This window comes from Podarcis melisellensis (genome assembly GCF_964234715.1).
Source record: "Podarcis melisellensis genome assembly, chromosome: 9".
Classification (NCBI taxonomy): Eukaryota; Metazoa; Chordata; class Lepidosauria; order Squamata; family Lacertidae; genus Podarcis; species Podarcis melisellensis.
Window position 1 is genome coordinate 49326304 of NC_138541.1, and position 24391 is coordinate 49350694.

A 24391-nucleotide genomic window follows, 5' to 3' on the forward strand; every position below is an offset into this window, starting at 1 on the left:
CATTGGTGCAGGCTGCATTTTCCGGCCATTCTGTTATTCAGAGAAATGTTCAGCACCTGGCAAAATCAGGCTGTTGTGTAGAATTACTTCTGAAAGGTTTATATGGAGCTTTGAATGCATAATTTGTGTGCCACGTTGGTATCCCTTGCAAAGTGTTCTATTGCTGTTGAAAAACAAAGAATTGAAGGCCTAAGATACGACTTCTGAGAAATATAAATGCAAAGCAACACTCACATGATTGTATAGAGTGTAACTGACCCATGACGGTCAGCATGATGTTGTGATGGAGGAAAATATTATAGCTAGAACATTCTGGCTTCTGTTCCACTTGACTTTGAATATATTATCTCTCTGCTCTATCAGCTTTGAATTTTGTTGCTTCTGATGGATTACTGATAAACTTGTATTCACAGTTATTCCAAGGCTTCTTTGAGACCCTGCCTTTTATGCATGGAAGGCAATTTGTAAATGCTGAAACTTCCTACTATTTCTCAGTGAAATAAGACTTTCTTGTTTTCTGGAAACAGTTGAAATTCTGCTTTGAAACATACTGATTTTAATATTCTGCACATGTTTTGTTGACAACAGTAAAGGAAAATATTATCATGGAAGGATAGAATTTTTTGCACTGCATAGAGGAAGATCCATGAAGAATCTGGTCCTGTTAATAGGCTCAAACCACTTTCACTGGGCGCTTTCACAAGACAGTTTGTTGTGGACATGGTGCAGCTATTCATGTTTGCAAGTTTTTCAGTATCAGCATGACATTGTCATCTGCAAAACACTATCCTGTCCCATCCCCTCTCCCACTTAATCTGGCTTTACTATTTCCATGTGTTTTTAAATAAATGATTTTATGCAGAAATGGTAAATCTGGTTTAAATGAGAAAATAAAATGAACATCATTTTATGAGGCTAGCATCATGTGGACACTGCACAAAACTTGCATGCATCAGCAGCACTGTGTCCACAATGAACTGTTATGGAGAGATACCCACTATGCCTTAAAAGGGTGTATGTGTGAAACCAAGCTTTGGTTTAAAGCCAGAGAGTTATATTATTGCACAGAGAGTTATATTATTGCACATTTAGTCCAATGAGCTGTCTCACACAGAGCTGATATTTCTGTATATGTTTAAGTTAACAGCATAGTAAAACTGGAAAGCTGGAGCCCTTTTACCTTAAATAAACAATATGTTCCCAGTGTAATAGAAAAAGGATTAATAGATCCCACAACCACAAAAAAGTCAAGAAACTGAGCACCATTCAAGATTTCTTTCCTATACGAGTGAATGTCTGAGTGCCCTCTTAGCTGTCACATCACATGAAATAGAACAACAGACACACTTCCAAGTTTCAGGACAGATCTGCCCATCATCCCTAATTCCCTTTCCCTCACCATTCAATACTGTTTGTAAGCATAGGGGGAAAGGTGATAAAATGAAGAATACCTGAAATTGTAGATTTCTCCAGACTAGTTAAAATTGCATTTTGCTCTCTCACCTCTATAGTGGGTCTCCATCACCATCGCGTAGCATCCAGGTCTTAGCAGTCTTTTACCTCAGTCTCAAGCACCTTTTTCTTCATAGATTCCTAGAATTGTAGATTTGGTAGAGACCCCAAGGGCTCCTTCAGCAGTCACTGGAGGTGACATCTATTTTCCTAACTGCTGTAGACCTTAATGCTTATGGTAGTATTTACTGCTCAGACATTTAGCTGCCTTATTGTCTTCTTTTTAAGTTTCAGCCCTATTGCTTGCTACTTGTTTTTGGTGTTGTTTTGTTGTATCTTGGAATTGTCTGTCCAATAAAAAGGTATCCTAGGAGACAAGCAATAGAAAAGCTAGAAAGACCTACATATAGAAAAGGGGTTGGGTGTTCAACATAATTAAACATTGATTGTTATTAGACTACCCAACATCAGAGAGGATTGTTTTTTTGCCAACATTGTAAGGTTTTTATTGGTGCAAAAGGTCTAAAAGTAAAAAAACAAAAAGGAAAGTAACTAACTAACTGTGTACCTTATTGTGTTGTAAATTCTTACTCTCCCCTCCCTCCCCAATATGAATCTGATTTATATTGCTGCTTCCTGTCTGGGTTTGTCTGCTGTCTAGTGCTGAGTTTACTTTGCCACTATGAGGTCAGTATATAAAGATTTAACACAGATCTGATTTGGTTAGGCAATCCTTTCAGCTTTATTAAATCAACAACTAGGCAAATCCCTAATACAAAAAATCCAGGCATGGATGATATCATAATTATCATATTCTAACACAATAAAGCAAAACTATATGACTTAATTGAGTGGAACTCTACCAAACCCTTTCTTTGATTGATAAATCAGGTTATGTCTGATATCATAAAAGGAAGTCTCAGATCTATACTCATTAGCAAACCACACCATCCTCTTCCTTCCCCCACCAATGTAACCTTTGCTCATTTCTTATCTCGTTTTCTGCAGTGCTTCATGTTGAATCTTTCTAGTATTAAAACCATTTTAGAATAAATGTGCACACTGCTATTACCAGACTTTAAACAGTAAGGGCCTCCTGCTTGCCTTAGCCCGAATATAGCACAGCTGAAAGTACCCAACACTTTAAGGCAGATAAATGTAAACTACCGGTATGTCAGTAAATATTCTGGGTTGTATCCAACCCAGCTGGTCACATTCCAACCCACTGAAATTAATGGACACGACTAACTTAGTCCCATCAATATCAATAGGTCTCCTTTGAGTAAAACTTACTTGGCTACAACCCTGTATTTGCAATAATAGCAATACATTGCAGGTACCAGTTCATTGTGCAATCAACACACACATCGTGCATATCCTTAGTTGAGAAGATGGTTACTGCAAAATGTATATATAAAATAATATATAAAAATACTTACTGTTCAATAGAAGAGAGTGTTTGAAATAATATCAAAATATAACTCTGGTACAACTGTAAAAATTAAGCATGACTATCAAGAGCTGGATGCTAAATGTGAACATCTGGAGGTGGGAAACTAAGGGACACTGGAGTTTGGTCAGGTGTTGTCTATGTGAGACCATTCAGTTATTTCTCTTGTAGCAATATAGCCACACAGTCGGGCTGTGTTTTATCTTAAACTCATACTGAAGCCATGAACTAGGAGATCTATATTTAACTTCTATTCTGCTTCTCTGGAGACACTTGCCAGATGTTGGTCTCTGGGTTAAAGCTACTTATTCTCACCACAGCCTTTTGTAGGTTAGAAATTACCACGAGCATTTGTTTTAGTAACATTATATTTTTCCTATAGCCTGCATGTCTTTGGTCAGGTTTCTCAGTATTTATATCTTAGAAATTAAGCTCCATCTCTCTGCCGTATGTTTTTCTCACTGTCTCATGCTAAATAGTATTGCATGTGTAGAACGCAATCACCAGCACAGGCCTCTGTTTCCCAGTTAGTAAATCACTAGACAAGGGGTTTCCTGAATGAAGGGAAATGCTGATTTTGAAAGTACTTGGAGATGGAGGGGTTTGTGAGTGCTGGATGTGCTGAATCAGTGATCCAACACCCTCAAGATGCATGGAAAAATTCACAATCTGCTTGCTGAGAGCTGCTCGTAGAAAACTAGAAGTGTTGAGATGATTCTTAATACTGAGCATGTCTCCAAACTTAAACCACTGGAATGTTATCTTCACTGATAACTCCATTGCTTACTGAAGTGTTTGAGTCAATTATAACAGGTATTGTAAATACCTTGAACCTGTTTATAAACTTTACAGGTTATGTATGTCACTAAAGTCTTAAAACCAGGACTGAGCAAAATAATCAGTCAACAGAAAATTTGGGAATGGAATTAGGTCTTTGTGGGGTAGGAAATCCCCTTGGAAAAAACTACTCAATTTACTTCCAGATTTGTTTCTTCTATGCCTGTTACAGCCACAGTAATCACTACTATTTTGCTGGAAGATCAGGAGAGTTGTCTGGTTGCCTAGGCAATGTGTAGATGCTGTCCTATCTTCCAGCACTGAATGGTTGGGTGGGGGTTATTCAGTGTCAGGGGAAAACCTCTAGCTCCCTTCGTGCATTGATTAAAATAGGGGTGCAACTTTGCTGCCTGCAAACAAGGTTCCAAAGTAAGCACGCTAGTTTCAGTTCACCTCTACTTAAGAATAACTGCACATTCTGTAGGTTATTGGCTAAAACTTGATCCAGAGAAATCCAAGAAAGTGTTGGGTTAACACTTGACCCCACCATTCATTGAATGCCTGTTCTCCTTAAGGGCAAGTATCTGCTGCAGCTTCAGTGTATTGTAATGAGCTTGCGTATTCTGAGCATGACCTTTGAAGCCACTTGGAGCATTCCAAAGCGGGATGGTGGGATTAAGTTACAATGCTGACTGAAGAGTGTCAGTACCTAGCCAGCTTCCCAGAAAAGTCTGTGGAAAGCCTTTTAGGGAGGGTGCTCAAAGCTGGTGGGAATCTTTCACCGGACATTCAGCTTAGGCAAGTGTAAGAAGAAAGTGGAGCCAGGGTGCACTCGAGGAGGCTGATAAGTGGAAGGAGGAGCTGGAAGAGTGGCTACAGATGAGAAACAGAGGAACTGAAAAGGAGCAGGGACTGGTTCCCAGTACCTAAGAGGGCAGTGTGTCATCAGCTGATCATCAGAATTCCACTCTCTGCCTTATATTGAGCTCTGATCAGGCCTTGTTAGCTATTTTAGAGCACTGAAGAGGACTTAACCTTTTCTCAGGCAGCTTCTTATGGAGGCCATGCAAAGCCAGAAGAACTGGTATATGCTTCAACAAATGTAGTGGCAGTCTGATGGATAGGAGGTGCTCTGACAACCCTCTTCCCCCTTATGAATTCACTCTCTGCAATTCTTTACCAGTCCTGCATTATTTGTAATGAGTCTGTTTTCCCACCCCTGTCATTTAGATACTGGGCGTATTTTAATCAACTGAAGAGAATTTTATTATTGCATTAAGTATGGACAAGGACTTATTCTAAGCCTGTAAAAGGGATGGTGTTAATCATTAATCCTTTCTTCTGAAATATAGTTATGGTCTTCATTGACTAAAGGGTGTGGGAATGTATGAGATTATTTGCAATAAATAAAATATTGTACATTTGTTTTAGAATATCTCTTACTGCTGTAACTTATAGGTTGCCTCAGGCATATTGCATTGTGGCAAATCTCTTTTTATTTGTTAATACTAAGGGCACAAACAATATGTTGTATATAAAACATAGTAACAGACTGCTTTTTTTATTCTGTTTGAACTAAAATCCAATGTGTTGGCCTAAATTTTGCAAGAGTGTGTCAGTGTGGGTGTGTAAATATAATTGAATAAAAGGATGTGGGATTATAGCTACGATTTTATCTTTCTTGCCAGGATTCCATGAGGAACGAGTACTTTTAAAATGCCTTCAGTTTCCAAGAAGGTTCAGCCCCTCTAAATGCAACTTTGATGTTGTGATTTTCTCTACAGGGACTGCTGCTCAGCCCACCCTATGTTGGAACACTGAATATCATGATGAGGATCTGATCCTGAATGGAGATACTGAATGCTACCAAAATACAAGTAAATAAAAGTAAAAGTAATAACATAATAATGACAGAGAAATGCTGCTTCACAAGTTTACTCAGTAAACTCAAATTATTTTTATGGAGAAAAATGGGTTTATGCACAAAAACATACCGTTAAGCATTTTACAACAATGACATATTGCATTCATTCCTCTTGTGAGGAACATGTGCCAAGTAATTATAGTAGTTGTCTTGTAAAGTACAGGGCCAGATATAATCCAAAGCTACACTTCGATCTCACGATCAGCATTCTTGAATTATAGCATCATTGACCGAACAGAAGCTGATAATTTGACTTTGATATCTAGCTTATACAACACTTATGGAATTTGCCATATATATCCTTAACTACCCTCCTTAAAGGGACAAAAGTAATGAACACTTGAAGGGCATGGCTATGGTGTACTGGAAGAAGTTGCTGCATTTAATGCTAGTGCTAGTTAGTTAGTTCTCAGCTGGACTAACACAGTGTGTGTGTGTGTGTGTGTGTGTGTGTGTGTGTGTGTGTTTAGAAGTGTTTAGAAGCTACAGGTGAGTGGAACATATGATTACTGCATTGCAGGGGTTTGGACTAGATGACCCTTGGAGTCCCTTCAAACTCTACAATTCTATGATTCTATATAGAGTTCAGAGTACAAATCTCAACTTTGAAAGAACAGAGTCTGTTTAGGCTGGACAAAAAGGGATTAAGAATGGATATGATAAACAGTTTAAAGACTGCACATATAGCCAAAAACTTGTGGGAGAATGAGAAATAATGGGAGCTGTTGTCCTGGGATATATAGAGGACAATGTAGTTCAGAGGTTCTGCTCTAAATGTAAAAGTGCAAAATAAATTCATAAATTATAAATCTTAGGAGAAACAAGATGTTTGGATTGAATTATCCAAGCAGATAATATAGTACTAAGGACATATTACTCTTCACCCTTTTCAGGGGCTTTCTCCTTAGCAGAAACTATGTATGTAGCATCAGCTTCCTGCCAAAGACTTTGGGACTTGTGGTTCTAGTACCTGGAGAGAAAGGATGCTGTTCCAAGACTTGGGAATGCTTGAAACTGCTTTCCACTGCCTCAAAGTATGTTTCTTGGCCTTGAAACAGAGGAAGGGAAGGTTATGCATTCATACCAGTGCTCTATACTTGTGGATATGCAATTACAGGAAAAACGTGCAAAATACACCTTTTCACTTGGCTTTTGAGTCATTGTGAGGGTGTTAACAATTTGGTTTAGTGAACAGTCCATTAGAAGTATTTTCTTTCTGCTTTAGTTTTTCATTATTTTGCTATATTGATTTTAGTTTTGGTTATTATTATTTTTATATATCTTTTAGTAAACTACTCTGCGGTTCTAATATGAAGAGTGGAATAAAAATGAGATAATAAACAATAATAATGAAAAATGCATTACATTGGTCTGCACAGGGAGTGTCTCTAAATGATTTTATGATGCTATATTTGTTTTTTAAGCTTCCTTTTAGCAGTAATTCTTATTTTCTGTCAGTTCATCAACATAGTCCTCACAGCAGAAAAACACTATATGTTTGGCAGATGTGGCCAATTTGTGCCCCTCCTGAATGCCAACTCCCATCATCCCACTGGCCATGCCAACTGGGTCTCATGAGAGTTGTAGTTCAGCAACACCTGGAGGACCAAAGGTTAGCTACCCCTCGAGGCTTAAATGATAACAACCTGCCTCCTTTGCCCCGTGCCCCCAGCTGAAAAAAATATTACATGTTCATTATCATAGCCTTCTTCCAGTGTTTCTTCAAAAATCTGAATTCTCCCTAATGTTGAATGAAAATATGAAAGTTATCCACAAAACTGGTGTTATATTATAAAACCACATTTGTATCAAAACAAACTATAGGAATGTTCAGTTTCAACCACTGAATCATAGAATTGCAGAGTTGGAAGGGATCCCGAGGGTCATCTAGTCCAACCCCCTGCGATGCAGGAATCTCAATTAGCTCATACATGACAGATGGTCATCCATCCTCTGCTTAAATGTATTAATATTTATGTCCTGCTTTTTCCAGTAAGAAAGTTTGGGAAATAGGGTAATTATTAGCTTCCAACTGGAGAAAGGTTTTTCCTGCCAAGTAAACTTGTAGCAGCCTATTTCCACCAAACTTCTTTATATTACTTAAGGGAGAGGGGAGAATGAACAATTTAACTGTAGTATTTAAACACAATATGACCTTAAACAGTATTTCTAATTTTGTTCCATTCATGATCAAGAAATGGTAATTTAAATTACTCTAAACCATTATAATTTGAATAATTACAATTTATTAATAATTGCGTGATTGGATTTTAAATGCACAATACAATCACAAATAATCTTGTTGAATTAAGAAACTTAAAGTGAACTAAAAACAACCCTAATACAGCTGGATCATTGCTCAGCTCTATTTGACATTAGAGCTCTATAATGGGTTAATAGGAATTCAAAAGCATAAAGGGGAAAAGACTGATATGGCAACAGCCCTTTTTCTTTTATTCTTTTCATTTTTCATCTATGAGGTTACAATTTTTGCAGCTGGTCAGAAATATCATGTTCCCTACTGTCTCAAAAGACTGTACATGACTAATCTTAACCATGCTTCAAACTGAACATATAAGCAGCTGTTGAAAATACAGCAGGCATTATGAAAAAGTTTACCAATGTACCAACAAGCACAAAGCACCTTCTTTTACAATGCCTGTTAATATATATTTGAAGCTATAAATTTGAGCACTGCAGACATTTGCATTTTGCGTCACATTAGTTGTATTTTTGTAGAAGTTTACCTAATGGACAAATTGACTACTGGTTTAATGGACAGTCATTCTGCAGAGCATTTAACAGAAGCATCTACTGAGATGGGCTTAGATTTTTGAGGTTGATGGTAGAGTTTTTACAGGACAATCCCCAAATGGTAGATGAGCTTTTGGAATATCTGTAGCTAAGATAATATACTCATAGACTAACATTTAAGTAACTACTTAAATATTTAAGTATTACTTATTCACACCATTCTGTGTCTTAATCCTAATAGAATTCAGTCAACAAGAAATAGTTTTTCTTTCTTATTGTTGTGCCAATTTTTCAAGTTTACATAAATTAGTTGCAGCACAATATACAAATATAGTTTTGATACCTTACTGTACAATGTTCTGTATTAATGCTTAACAATTGACTTACCGGTACTGTTGTTATAAACCACTGACTCCTGTGGTATCTTTAAAGACTTTATTTATTGTGGCATGAACCACTACCAAACAGTAGGACATACTATGTGGAGCACCAGTTCACATATTCTGTAAATCTATGCATTTGCATGTGCTGTGCTGTTTTTGCTGAACACTGTATTGCAACTACTAGCTAGCCTCAGTGCACTGATCCCCTTCAAGCACACCAGGCAGTATGATCTGCAACGGTTCCCTGCCTCCAAGGTCTAGTGTCCCATAGAGGAAATAAATTCATGCAGAACTACTCGCTCTGCTGATATGAGTCACCATATGCAGACGCTCTGGACTGTTATGTATACCTTTAAATCAGAATTAAAAGATATTAAACTGCAGATATTTCCAAACCTCTCTAATATACTTTACACATTTGAAATCCTACTTTCTTTATTGGCTCGAGAGTCAACATTGTCAGAGTGATAAGATGACTCGGCAATCAAAAGTGCCATCAAGCTTGAAAACCTTTGTGGTCAGCATGCTTCATTTGGTAGTTTAAAGTGGCTTGCTCACCCTTTTATTTCTGAATTTAAAAGTGTTTAATTCCATAAATTTGAAAAGTCCATTATTTCATGGGAGCAAATAGATTTGATGAGCATTTGAATATTTTGAGTCAGCACATTGGCATTTAAAATGCTGCCAATTAGTGCTGAAGGTTCAGAATTCAACTCAAATGTAGACAATGACAAAAATAATGGTAATTGGGACACAAATGAATAGCTCAGAAGACTTTCAGAAACATAATTTCTATCATAAGTCTGAGGAGGAAGGGTAGTAGTTTTCTTAAAGCTAATCCTAACCACAAAGGTTTGTATCCAAAATAGAATACAGATTTTTGCACAACAAAATGTTCTCCCCCTCTCCTCCCCTATGTGCCCCATAAACCTGTAGTAGGGGTTCCCCCCAACGCTTCAGAACAAATTTAGGGAAGGTGTGGTGGGAAGAGAAGGGGGAAGTTGATTGATTTATTGTGTTTATGACACTTTCCCCACAATGAACTGTTCCCCATGCATCTTACAGCAAACATTCAAAGCATCAAAATACAAAGCACTGGGAATATAAATAAACAAAATACTGAACTCAATACAGGAGTTAATAAACAAACATTGGCACGTAATTCAACACATCCCCAGATGCAATCTTTCCCCACTAATTGGTCTGAGGAGGGACAAAACTATTAAAGAATCCTTAGATTGGATATTCTTCAACTGGAGACATCTCCTAATGCAGTTCAGGGCCATTCTAAATGTTGGCACTGCAGAGTCTTCCACATGTCACTTAACATTAGAGTTTCAGGATTCACTCTGGACGCATTTGGAAATTGAACTGTTCTTCATCTTGCCAATCATCACATGTCATGTATGGGATTATATGCCCGTGTAAGAAAAATGTATGTATGATAAGAATTCTGGAACATAGGTCTAGAATTAGACAAAATATTGTGGATGCACCCCTGGTGCAACAATACATTGAATATGGCTGTACAGATGAGGACATATGTTTTTGGTGTTACAGGCTTATAAGCCACACCCGAATAACTTACCAGATGTTAAAAATATATTTTTACAATTAGAGTCCAAGTGGATCTTCCACCTAGATACAGTTACTCCAAACGGCTGGAACTTTCACTTTGAATTGAGTTGTTTTCTGTGATCCCTTTTTAGTAGATCATCTTTGATGAAACAAGAGTACAGTGGTGCCTCGCAAGACGAAATTAATTCGTTCCGCAAGTCTTTTCGTCTTGCGAGTTTTTCGTCTTGCGAAGCACGGTTTCCCATAGGAATGCATTAAAAATCAATTAATGTGTTCCTATGGAAACCGCCTTCAGACCAGGTCCGGGGACAGTCTGTCCCCCGACCTCTTCTGAAGGCTGGTGGGGGGCAAAAGTCTTTGCTTCCCCCCCCCCCCGCCTGCCTTCCCGGGACAGCGGAGACTTTTCCGCTGTCCCGGGGCGATCTTAAAATGCTGGCGGGCGGCAGCGCTGCGCTGAATTCTCCGCTGTCCTGGGGCGATTTAAAAGCCCCCGGGAAGGCAGGCAGGGGGGACAAAGACTTTTGCCGCCCGCCCGCCTTCAGAAGAGGTCCAGGACCTCTTCTGAAGGCTGGCGGGGGGCAAAAGTCTTTGCTCCCCCCCGCCTGCCTTCAAAAGCCGTCCGGGGGCTTTTAAATCACCCCGGGACAGCCCCGGGGCGATTTAAAAGCCCCCGGGAAGGCAGGCAGGGGGGACAAAGACTCTGAAGGCGGGCGGGGGGCAAAAGTCTTTGCTCCCCCTGCCTGCCTTCAAAAGCCATCCGGGATAGCGGGAAGCACTTCCCTGCTATCCCGGACTGCTTTTAAAATGCTGGCGGTGGGGAGCAAAGCCTTTTGGCCCCCGCCGGCCTTCCTGGACCTCTTCTGAAGGCCGGAGGGGGGGGGAAGGCTTTGCTCCCCACCACTAGCATTTAAAAGAGGTCCCCGGAGATTTCCCTATGGGCTTTCTTCTTGCGAAGCAAGCCCATAGGGAAATTCGTCTTGCGAAGCGCCTCCAAAACGGAAAACCCTTTCGTCTAGCGGGTTTTTCGTCTTGCGAGGCGTTCGTCTTGCGGGGCACCACTGTATTGTCCTGCTTCTCTGCATCTCAAGGCATCTGGTTGGCCACTTTGAGAACAGAATGCACTGGATAAGTATTTGATCTGATCCAGAAGACCGGTTCCTGCATTCTTACAAACTATTTCATCTGTTCCTGTGGCTATGTTGATACCATGTTCCATTCTGGGCAAGGGATCTTCTAATATTGCTTCCTTTCCCTTTCTACCTCTTGCCAGCAAGTTTTGTGAAGCTACCTTTTTGTCCTCTCAGTACCATCCCTTCTGGTCCAAATTGCATTTATTTTTTACACTGATCCATCAGTCCAATAGTGGTATTGCCTACTATTTCAGTGTGCATTTTTCCTTGTATACATGTTCCCTACACATTTCCCTTGCAAAATTCTTATTACACGTACAGTAATAAAAAGGGAGGACTGCGTGCCATTATGTGGATATGCCATTTATAATAATTGATCCTGCACTGGGACTTGATTCTGGTCTTGGGATAGGGGCTGTCATCTATCATATGTTCATACGTTTATGAGATAAACATGTAAACATTAATTACCAGCCAATCCTGTGTTTCTGTTAAATTAATATAATGGAGTCACAATCCTATGCAATCCCAGCAATAAAGTAGAAGGCAAAACAATAGCAATGGAAACAATATATAACATAGCAAATCCAAACATTTTTATAGTAACTTTGTTGGCATTGGGCATTGATAGCACTCCCACAATCAAACTGTGGATGGCAATCATGGCTGCCAGCAGCCACAGCTTGTACAGTTTTGCATTGAGGTTTGAACTACTGGCATCACAAACTTGACAAGGAACAGGATATATGCAGCCCATTTGACAGATAAGTAGCCAAACAAGACAAGACAGGGACTGATGCTATGCTAATCACAACAGCCAACCAACTTCTAAGTAGGTGTTTTAATATATAATGGAAGAACTAATATTAATAGAAATAAAACCCAAATCTATCAATGTTAATTGAATTTTTACTCAAATATAAATATGATCCTCAATTTACATATTTAACATACATTATTTTGATAAGTGACAAAGTATTAAATGAGATAAATTTAGCTAACTGAAAATTTCTTCTATATAGTAGTATGTGGAATAAGACACAATTTGTTCTGCTGAATATTACAGAAATGTTGGTCCCTTGTAAAAGTTGGCTTTCCTGAGTGCACTTCTATGGTTATGTTATTGTATATTCAAATGTGTCTTGAGAACCAGGCCCTTACTGTGACCAATGCCTAGAGAGAGTAGAGAAGTAAGACATGCTGGAGTGCTCAGACTACTGCAAGTTTTCTCTGCTCTATTTAATGTTCTGCTGATAATTAGAACCAGACCTTTAAAGAACCAGACCTTTAAAGCAACACTCAGTGTGATGGACCATTTTCATGTCCCTAGTCTGCAGTGTTCTTCTCTTGGCTTTTAAAAGTCCTGTCTTATTATACCTGTCAAGCTCCTTGAAGAGCAAACTGAAGAGGAATGAATCCATGAAGGATGCACCTCACAATGAAAGACATGTTGAAAATTCTGAGAAAGGAAGAAAAATAAATGTAAATGAAGGGGACCCACTCAAAAATGCATTCAGCAAATAAGGAAACTGAGTATTTTTGTGCAGTCTTACTAACAGGTGGTGAGAGGAACAGTACAGATCTGATTATTGTTGAGGCTATAAGATCACTCAGCAATGTTGTATTCTATGTTATTTTTTGGCACTGAGGCCTGGTGCAATGCAATGATTCATGAAGGTAGGTGATGAGGCAGTTCTGTATACATCTGGTCTGCAATCTCTCGTTTAGGTATTATAATAGATTACACAAAAAGAATGACAGTGAATACCTAAATATAATAAATTCCATTAGTTTAACCATAATTACTTAAGAAGTTTATTAGCTCTTATGCAGAGCAAAAATGAAATAATTTTGTTTTTGTTTTTGTTTTTGCACGTTCAAGCTGGTGACTAATCACTTTTATGTTTTGTTCTCAGAACAAAGGAGGAGTGTCTGCAATCTAATTAAGGCTGGTTTGGACTTGGCCAGATAGATAGAATACATTTGTATTAGTCATTCACCCATCTTTGGAACCCACTTGGGTTTCAGATAACCCTTGCATAGAGCAGAATAGTAATGTGAAAACTGACACACAATTCACTGTGGCGACAGTTCCTAGGCTACTTATGCTGGAGTGTTGGCAATAAAGTCAGTAGAAATACAGTGTGCTTGTGATCATCCCATGATAATAAATGAACCAGATTGATGGTAAAAGGAAACACAAACTCATAAGGGAGTAATGGTAAAAAGTAAAAGTAAATGACCCCTTGATGATTAGGTCCAGTCAAAGGCAACTATGGGGTTAGGTCCAGTCAAAGGCAACTATGGGGTGTGTGATGGCTGTGTTCTACTGTGCCTCTGAATGCCAGTTGCTGGAAATCAAAAGTTGGAGAGCACTGTTGCAATCAAGTCCTGCTTACTGTCTTCATTAGGTTCATCTTGGTAATGCCTGCCAATTACTGGCCCTCAATATTTTGTAAATTTGTGACATCAGGCCTCTTGCTGAGAAATAGCTACATTAAATTTCAAATCATATTGTAATTATCAGTAAAGATTTTACTGATACCCATGTGTTCTATTTTTTTCTTATAACTTTAAAAACGGAACCGAGTGACCTCCTTGTAGGATATCTACAAATTTGAAAACCTTCAGAACATAAACCTCAAGGAAAAGGCTAGCAGGCATGTATCTCAGGAAACATTTCGCCTCATTTATCCCCAATTAAGAAAAAGTAAACAGCAGGTTAGAATCAATAGCTTTGCCTTCTGCATAGACAGTATTAGGCTTTTAATGAGCAATGCAGAGGTTTTCCATTTGCCCCCAGTATTTGTTGTGGTTCTCTAATCTCATAATGTACCTGAGCTTCAGCTAAACATAGGTATCTCAGCTAAGTTGATTGAGGGTTTAGCCACACTTACTTTTCATCCTCACTTTCCAGGCGCAGTCTACAATTTAAAGCTCTGTCCAAGCACCCCCTTTTCAGCTCCAGAGTTTTCCCTGCGAAAACCCACTCTTTAAAGCTCACTTGGAGCAAACATCAATTTGTGGAAAACCCAAAGCGACTTTGGTTCCGATTCAGCTTTAAAGAGTGGGTTTTCGTGGAGCATTAGAAGTGTGGACCTCTACCCGGAAAGAGCAGGGCAAAATGTAAGTGTGGATAAGTCCTGAGATGAATAACTTGCTTCCTATACACAATTTCTTTAATGTACACATGTATCAGGTAGAAACAATGACCCAGTTCACACAGAACAGGCCAAACCGAACATGTATGTGTAAGAGATCATAGCCACTTTGCTCTTCCTCCAGTGCTCCTACTGTGAGCAAAGCTATGGGTTGGTTTGAGCATGTTGTTCAAAGTTGGGATCTGACACTTGGTCACTCTAGATAAACCATAGACAAATGTCTCCAAAAGTATCCCACTGTCTAACAAATCTAAGCCCTCTTTCCCAGTGGCTCCATGTCATGCATTGAGACCCTGAAGTTCTGCCTCTCTAGCTAGCATTACATGTGGAACAAGTAGAATTTCTGAAAATGCTTCCTTGCAGATTCTAGACTTCAGCATTTTAGATAGCAACGTAAATTTGGCCTGCACAACTCAGTATTGTATTTTTCAATATTAGTTGGGCTTCCTGTGTACCATACCATAGACTCCTTTCCTTTATCAGCCTCCCTAGATAGGTCATATATCTGTTTTCCTGATACTATTAATGACAATTCTGTCTTTGTTCCTTAAATTATGTCTTTGTTGCTGAAATTCTCTGACCTCATAACTAAGTTACTACTGCTGCCAGTAAAATTAATTATCATAAGATTTTTTTTCTCATTCACACTGATCAAGACTGTAAAATGTGCAATGTAAATTAGGGCATCAGTGAGTTCATGTCCCAAGAAACTAATTTAAAAATCCCCTCTGGATTTATTGTGAATTTCAAAATAGTCTCTTTTGATGCAGTGCTAGAGGTTCTAGAAGAATTATAGCCAAACTAACTACTGTTTGGAAAATACAAGCAACGTGATTCCAAAATTAGGCAAATGTTTAATACAAAAGCATTGTTTAGCTTCATATGTGAAGCTCAAATATCTTTTGAGCATTTCTTGAAATATATATATTTAAACATGGTTGCTAAAGTGAGAGAAGCTTTTGTAATTTGAATGACTCTTCTGATCTGCTTGACATTTGCATTACAAACCAATATAAGCAACAACAGTAACAAAAACAAATAAAAATGTTAAGCTGTATGTAAGGAAATGACCTTTAGGCTTTGTCAAAACATTATATTGAATGTGTTATATTAGATGAAAGTGGAAACTATAGTTAATTGGAAATTTACTCATTTACTCACAGCCTGTGGCAAAAGGAGAAGGGAAGGGATTGCACACATAGGCAAAAGTTTTGTTCATACTTCTGCTTTGTAGGCCAAGTTTTGTTCATCTGATCACAACCTCTATGACAGAATTGGCCTTTGTTTCCTCCCTCTAAACTGGTAAATCAGTTTAAGTTTTGAATATGATTAGAGGCTTATCAGGCATAACTTACAATATTGTGTTTTTGATTCTGATGGTCAGTAATGCAGCAGTATTATTAATGGCCCACAAACATGTTTTTAAAATTGATTCTTTTCTAGAAGTGTGTGAACATTTAAAAATACAGAAAATTTAAAAATGCATATAGGTAAGCAAATTATGAATATTAATTCCAGAATACTTCATTTGATTGTGTAGATTTTTTTCTTTTCTTGTGTTTTATTTGGTTGAAAGACAAGAGATACTATACTTTAAGGAAAACAAAACAAAAGGTCGAAAACCTGAATAAGAAATGGAAAAAACAGCCTATCTGTAATAGAGCTATGAAAGCCATCCCTGACTGAGGTGAGATGAAAGCATCCATGAAAATAGCCATAAAACAGTACTTTCATACATCATATTGAAATTATTTCAGTACTGTGCTTTATTAGATTAAAATCAAAGACCTGTTTGCATGTTTTAGAAAGTGTATGCTGCCCTCCACCATATGCAAAGCAGGCACTTTCTGCTAAAAAAATAAGGTGGAAAATAGTCTGTAATATCCTACATGTGTGAGGAGAGGAGATAGTTGCTTTTCTCCTCTTCTGGATCTGCTACAGTAAATCAAACCATTGTTTTACTTACCGTATAGTCCAGACTCAGGCTGGTAGTTTGTCATTTTGCTCACTTGTATAACTGCTTGCTTGGGTAAGTGATCTGCATCCATGAGCTGTGTAACGTAGAGGGAATTTGACCAATAGCATGATCAGAAAAACAAAATCTGAGATTTTCTTCTTAATAGAACTAAACAGTGCACATTTATTCCCCCAACATTATATAACTTCTAATGTTCCATTGCTCATGAGAATGGGCAGCTTGCTCAGCCAGTTATGTCAGCTAGGTAGCATAAGAACTGCCTGAGTTGAGAAATACTGGTAAATGTGTTCACTTTATGCTGCACTGCAAATTTGTTTTTACTAATACCAAACTAAATTTAGAAATACATATACCGTACTTAGATTAGAGTTGTAAATCTGAACCTCCTGAAGGTGATCTGCAGAATAAATAGAAATGAAGAGAATCCAAATAAAGAGAAATGCCAGGGCTAGCATTCTAAACATGCAGCCAAGAAATATATGTCTCTGCCCTCTATTAAAGATAAAAGGATTTTGCAGTTAGGGTTTTGGAAACTTTGCTTGTGTAAGTTGCCTCAAGAACATGTAACAAAAATGGCTTAGCAAAAGAGCTAAGGAGTTAACAGTAAATCATAATCCCCTTCCATTGTAATGGAATGGATGGCAAGGTTTGATATACTATTTTCCCAAGTATTATAACTAGGTGCTGTATATTTAATTAGAAACTGATCTAGAGTGGCTTTCACATAACAAGGTACTATAGGTGAAAAAGTACTCATAACTGCACTGAGAGACAAATGCCAATGAATATGGCTAGTAGGGCTATGGTGCATGGAGCCCATTGGCCTACGTCTGGTGCATCTATGATCCACTGAACCTATAGCCTAATCCATGTGGGTTACGTGGTTTGTCAGGGTGCAGTATCTCTGCATCTGCTTTTTATGGAGGAGTTGTCCCCACAATGAGAATTGGTGCAGTTACAATTTTGCAGATGTCCAAGGCCTGCTGTCAGTTACCTAGACAGGAACCCCACACTTTGGAGGGTTTGGTTCCAAGTGTTCCATGTGTACGTGAAAATCCCATACTGTATAATCAAATCCTAGGAGCTGTCCTGTGGCTATCAGCTGTGTGAGAGAGAGAGCACCCTCCCTAGCACTCCCAGAGTTGGTGTACCAAGCTGGCCTTGCCCAGCAAGCAAGGCAAAGAGCTTAAAAGCAAACACAGTAGGGGAAGAAAGGTTTTCAGCTGCCCACATTTCTTGGCACTTGACTTGTGCAATTTCAGCTAGCCATGTTGAGGTTGAAATTGAGCAAGTCAAATTCACGTATGACACAGGATTACTGTATAAAAAGGTTACTCACACCAATATATACACAAATTCTCTCCCAAAGCTGTGAACAAGAAAACAAAATATATACTTGTATCCTTATAAGGTTTTAGGAAGCTTTAATAAATTTATGCATGCTTGATACTTCACACTTTAGCCTGTGTTCTGTAAAGAGAAGAATATTGTCAGTTACTATTCATTCTCATTTCCCACTTTTTTGGAGCTGTTTTTCTATCCCCTTGTCTTGAATTTTTATGATGAGTTTATCTAAGCAGCTATATTTCAGAAAATGCTCTAAAGCACTAGTTTTAAGTCACTAATATTGCATATTGAATTTGCACTGTGTTCCTAATGGCTGAAAAACACTTCAAGAGTTCCCCTTCACCAGCTGGAAGACTCTCTGATTGCCTGTGGAAAGCCCAAGGGCAATTATGAGTTATGGTCAGCAGCTGTGTATGCCTAGGTGCTTAGCAGGGCTGGCCTTAATCAGCCTTAGACGATGAACTTCCTTGTATTCAGCTGCAAAGTAGTGTTTCTTTTCACCAGTACAAAATGGGATTTTCCTGCATTTGGAGGTTCATAGTGAGCAAGATCCTCTTTTTCTGTACAGGAAGCATAGTGTCCCTTGTGCAAGATATGCTGCTTCCTTTTAATGGGGAAGGTTGTACTGGAGAAAATATAGGTGGCATGTACACATGCTTGCCTGTGTGTTTTGTCCTTACATCAGTAATTGTAATGGTGGAGTCAAGATTTCTGTTGGGTGTTAGTGTCTGCAGTTCCGAGGTGGAGCACTTAGAAGGATTCTGAGAAGACCAGGGTTAGTAATATTTCTTTCTTTCTTAGTGCATAATGTTTGTTTCTGAGAAATGTTCCCTTTTTGTGCAAGTGCCCTTTCACCAGAATTTCCATCACTAAGCCCCCCAATGTTTTCTAAGTTCTGTAGACACAGTTATGAATGAAATAACCCTCTGCCATTTACCTAATGCATTATTTGTATATTTCATTTTATATCTTTCTTGTGGTACACTGATTGGCTGCATGGTTAGGACTGTGTTAGAGTTGGGGAGACTACAGGTTGAGCTGGTGTAATGTTACATTGCCAGAGATAAGACTGACCTGGGATTCAGCATAGGACTTACCTGCCACACTGGATTGCCACTTACTTTTTCTACCCTTAGGCTTGTATAATTATACTGGTATAATGGTTGTGCTGGCATAATATAATTCTGGTGCTGCATCAGCATAAATCTCCAGTGTACGTGCATTGTATCATATCTGCACCAACTCAGATAGCATTGCACTTAAACCCCACACACATCCAAAAAATGGTTGTTTCTTTATCTTTCTTTCTTTTTAACAGTGTACTTGATGTGATTTGGGAGGATTTAATGGCTAAACCTTCAGCTCAGAATGAAAGGAAAGTGAAATGGCTCTACTATAGCTTTGAATATTGGAAGTATTTTCTGATAGATTAAAATAGGCCTCCATTAGAGGGAGTTATATATTCATCATTAAATGTATCTGAAAGGTTTTCAAAACATCATAGGTGCTGTAGATTATCTCTTGGCAGCTGCAGAGCATTTCTAGAATAAATTCTACTCCATTCCGTCCCATAATACTCAGGGTAGATTTGAAATGCTCCCTCCACCCCTTGGTTACAAGTACCATGCTCACATTTCTGCTCTAAACATTGAGAAAGTACAAAATGATTAAAAGCTGTTGCATTATGTTGCATTTTTGTATGCTATTAGTGAGATTTATGGAAGGAAGCAATATTTTAGTCATCGTCCTCCTCCCTCCTTTCTTTGATTTGGCCATGTAACCTCTAGTCTGGTCCTTTTAGGAAATGGCTGCTTTGCTTATATTCCCAAAATAAGATGAATAGCTGCAAGTGCAATGTAATCTCAGTGGGAGCTGATCATGGCCATACCCATTCCCACAAAGTACTCACATAAAGTTTAGAAGAGCAGACACACAGTACACCAGAATTATTTTTACACCCTATCAGAAACTGCCCCACCAAATCCTTCAAACTTATTTTTTCGTGGTACACACTTCTGAATTAAGGCAAACATAGGGTGAGCAATTCACAGGAGTAATTCAATTATAGCCAGCAGTGTAACCTGCCTGATGTCGGTGGCCATTATCCTAGGCAAGCTTAAATGCATTGCATTTCCAATCCTCTGGTTCCATTGTGACATTGCTTTCTGTTAGTTGCCTTATCTGCTAGTGCTAAAGAGGAAAGTCTCCTACTTGAAAATATAGTATAAAACTAGCCTGAAGGAGCAGGTCTCTATGTGCATTAATATGCAATAAAACACTTCAAGGTATGTTGTAAATGCACTGGTAGGTGCATTATAGCACTCAGGCTTGTGCCTAACAGCCTGCCTAAAAACACATCTATCACTAGGCTGAAAACATACTCATTGAATGTTAGTTTAATGTAGATGGTTCTGGTTGTGCAAGAAGTAGTAGCTGTGAAATATGGAATACATTTCCTTGAGTTACAAAACTCTTTTCCCTAGAAGTGGAAATAAATTACACATTTCACAGCAATTCATGTTACAGTTCTCTCTTCCTCCCTCTCTTTATAAATACAAACCAAGAGCATTTATTTATATATATTTTACTTTTTTACCATATTAAAATTGTAAAATTGAAATCGTGACAAAGGTGGACAGAAATTGATGATCACATTTTGGCAATTGAATTGATCATTGAAATTGATAGGTCATCAAGCATTTTAGGATTTTAAGAGGTGGATGTCATGTGACATAACTAGGGCTCCAAATACTTTTGGGTCCTCCGTAAGTGAAAGGCATCAAAGTGTTTCTAAGGTTGCAGGTGCCAAGGGATTTGGAGGGAACAGTGCCAGGAAGGTGTATTTGTGGTTCATCGTGGAGCAGGTAGACAAGAGGGAAGCAGGAGATGGCCCATAAATAATGGAGGCTTTTAGGACATTGAGTAGGAAGTGAATAAATTGCTTTGGAGTTTTTGAAGCATGACAGGCAGAAGAGTTGAGAGAAATGGTGAGATAGTAGTTATATTAGAAGACAGGTGAGTGTGTTGCATTTCAATGGGGAGAAAAGTTAAAGCATTTCAGAATGGTGTGAAATAGGGAATCTAGAAATCTGTTTTTGGCCTTAACAAATAGGCTTCTTAAATTAGAAGAGAGTGCAGGAAAAATTGAAACTGGTAGGTTACTGGAGTGATCGCAAAGCTCTATAGAGGCAGGACAGAAAGTAAGTGTGCACAGTTCAAAGAACTGAAAACTTATGACCAAAATTATTGAATCATTTTCCAACTATCTTCTGCATACTAGGCAGGCAAATATATAGTTTTAAAGAGCAGCAGCTGCTGATCCAGACCTTGGCTTCTATAATGTTCAGTGCAAATAACACCAATGTTAGGGTTGCCATATGTCCTCTTTTTCCAGGAAACACACTCTTCTTCATGGGTAGAGTCGTCATAGCGATCCATAGTTAAACGTAGAAGTTGGCAAATGTATCCTCTTTTTTGGTCTTCAAAATATGGTAGGGCTGCCAGACGTCTGGGTTTTTCCGGACACGTCCGGGAATCACTCAGAAAAATCCAGGCAGATTTTTGCCGAATTGCTAAAATGTCTGGGAAGACCCAGACATATGGCAAGTTGGGCTATCTTTATTTTTAAAATCTTTTTAAAAAATCAAAAGAAAGCCCCAAGACAGACAAACGCCTATATGGCAACCCTATAAATATCAAGGTTTTACATGGGAATTAAAGGGAAATGACTATTGTATAATAGCTTTGTAAAGCACGTCAACATACAAAGTCTATTCGAGCATTTCTAATGGCAAGAGATGTTTGAAATACCTACTGCATTAGAGAGAACAGAGTGGATTTTTCCTTTCTCTGAGAACTTGTACACTTTTACAGATAGGGTTGCTTTGTTGGTGGTCTTTACCAATTCTTGTTGGTTAAGTATAATGTTGTTTCTTCAGGAAAGCCAATTTTCTGTGCCAGACCACTATACAAAACCATATATTATTATTTCAGGATGTCTGCAAATACCTTACTGTGGGTGGGATTTCTTACAGTTTTGTGCAGACATGTTAGGCTGCCTCTTCTATTTTTTTATTTTATTTTCCATTTTCAGATAAATCCCTTGTTGCTACATAAGCATCAATTTCTAATTAAAAAATATGCTACTTAAACAGAAGGTACTGGCACTATAGGAATAAGAGCCAAAAACTTAAGTCCAAGCCTCCAGGTCACTTGGAGGCTGTTGTATTATGGAGATTAGACAGTATGGAAGCACTGCTGGCTGTAACTGTGTAGGCAACTGGTTCCCTGCCAGATAAAAGCCAATGTGCAGCAGCTGCTAGCAGAAGAAAGATGAGAAAATGGCAGGTTATGAAAGAGAGAGCAAGTGGACTGATGGGATTCCAGTGGAAGAATTGTAAAAGGTTTTCCTCCCCCTCTATACTGCCCTGAACCCGGTCTTGGCTGGGGAGGGCGGCGTATAAATAAAAATGTATTATTATTATTATTATTATTATTACTACTACTACTACTACTACTATATGTAGAAATCAGAAAATGCATTTGGACTACTGCTGAAATTTATTTTTTTTCTTTTAAAAATATTTTTATTGAAAGTTTTCAACATAGCATAGAAGAAAAACCAAACTAATCTAAATAAAAAGAATAAAAGAAAACAAAAAGAAAAACAAAGACATAAAGAAGCAGGAAAAAAGGAGAAAAGAAAAAATGAATGCAAAAGCTCTATCACAATTATATCAAATCCTTTTTTCCAAGCACAGAAAGTAGACCTTTCCACCTCTTATCTGGGAGCATATCTTTCTTCCCCTAGCCTCCCACCCCTGGAGAGCCTTTCTATCCTGCCTCTCACACAGAGCCCCTCATCTTTGATCTGTCACCTTCCTATGTATATTTTCATTAATCCAATTCTAAGAGCTAAAAAGAAAAGCAGCTAGACTAAAAGAAAAAAGAGGGACTTCCGATTCTATATTTGTCAATTATATATAATAACAATCATTCAAAATAGTCAAAGCATTCACCACAAGATAACATAGAGCTGTATATTATATAGATGCTTATCAGTCTACTAGGCATAATTCTTCCCTGGCATCACAAATTCACCTTTTTCCACTCAAAAAGTCCAGAAGTAATTCTTAAATTTTTGTTCTCCAAGATTGTCCTTCGGCAGTCCAGTTTAATAAATTTCTCTCCAAGGATTCCATCTTAATACTAGTCCTTCTTTTTCTGCTTTTTCCAATTTTTCCAACATCAGTCATCAGAGGCTTAGAAACTTCTTGTCTTGCAGTTGTCTCTTTGAACAAAATTGTCTTCTGCCCTCGCCTCCTCCAATCATAAAGTCCACCAACAAACCAGCTTTCCTTGTTTGCTTTGGACTTTCAGGCAGCTGCAAGGCCGATGTCTCCTGTAGCTCTCTGCACTCCTGCAACTCTCATATGGCAGGTCCTGGGCATTCTCCTGTTCAAGAATGTTTCTCTTGAAATTTTACGCATTTTGGCTCTTAGTTCTACAAGCTACTCATTCAACATTTGCCTTATGATGATCAGAAGGGCATTCAACCCTTCTGTGATGTAGTGGCATAGTGGAGGGCACACAATTGTTAGGGGCACAAAATTTCAACACCTAGTGCAGCCTCAACACAGCTGTACACTTCCGTTGCTAGGCTCCATTGAAAACATGTTCTCAATGCAAACCATGAAGTGACCTCTCCAAACAATGGAGAGTTGAATGCACATGTGTACTCCATCCGTTTCCCTCCCTCCCACGGCCCCCCCCCTCTGCACAGCCCTGGGCACTAGCAACCCATACCATGCCATTCAACAACATTTTTGCCATGTTTCTGTTGGTGTTCTATCTTTTGTTGGTGTTTCCCTTCATTATCTTACTTCCAGGACTTTAGTTATATTTACACATTCTTCCTTCAGATAAGGACAGGCTTCTATTTTATCTTGGTTATTTTAGTCACCACATAATTATCTCTGCCAGTGGGAGCATGGACAATAGATAACTTAGTCTGCCATTTTCCTCTCTGGAAGTCCTGACTACTGCTGAAATTTCTTCAGGATTCACACAGAGGTGCCCATTTCTGGAAAAGAAAAAACTATTGATTCCAAAAAGCTATGCTGCTTTTTATTCTGGGAAGAAATTAGCTTGTCCCCTCCCCCATGGTAACACTAACTGGGTGGATGTTTTTAAATGAAGCAAACACATTTGTAATATACCTGTATCATAATGTTATTTTGCACTGAAATAAATGCATTTTTTTTGCAAAATAATATGCTAATCTTGAAACTTTTAAGTAATTATCACAATTACTTCAAGTTTTAGATTCTTAATTCTCATTTTAAAAGCATAGTGGCATCACACAATTTGAATCTTCCTAGCTGAAAGTGTTTGTTGATCTAAGACCCTAAAGCATGGACTCAAGGAAATAATTTGTCCTTAAGCACTTAACCAGCAC

At 38.4% G+C, this 24391-nt stretch overlaps 1 protein-coding gene across 9 annotated transcripts in view; it reads left to right on the forward strand.

Moving 5' to 3' along the window:
- The window catches only part of TENM3 (teneurin transmembrane protein 3), a 1264289-nt gene that overhangs the window by 1012631 nt on the left and 227267 nt on the right, over positions 1 to 24391 (forward strand). For all 9 annotated transcript variants that reach the window (XM_081925878.1, XM_081925873.1, XM_081925879.1 and 6 more), the window contains one exon: positions 5464 to 5556. In XM_081925878.1, the coding sequence (XP_081782004.1) occupies positions 5464 to 5556 (93 nt within the window). The remainder of the gene's footprint in view (positions 1 to 5463; positions 5557 to 24391) is intronic.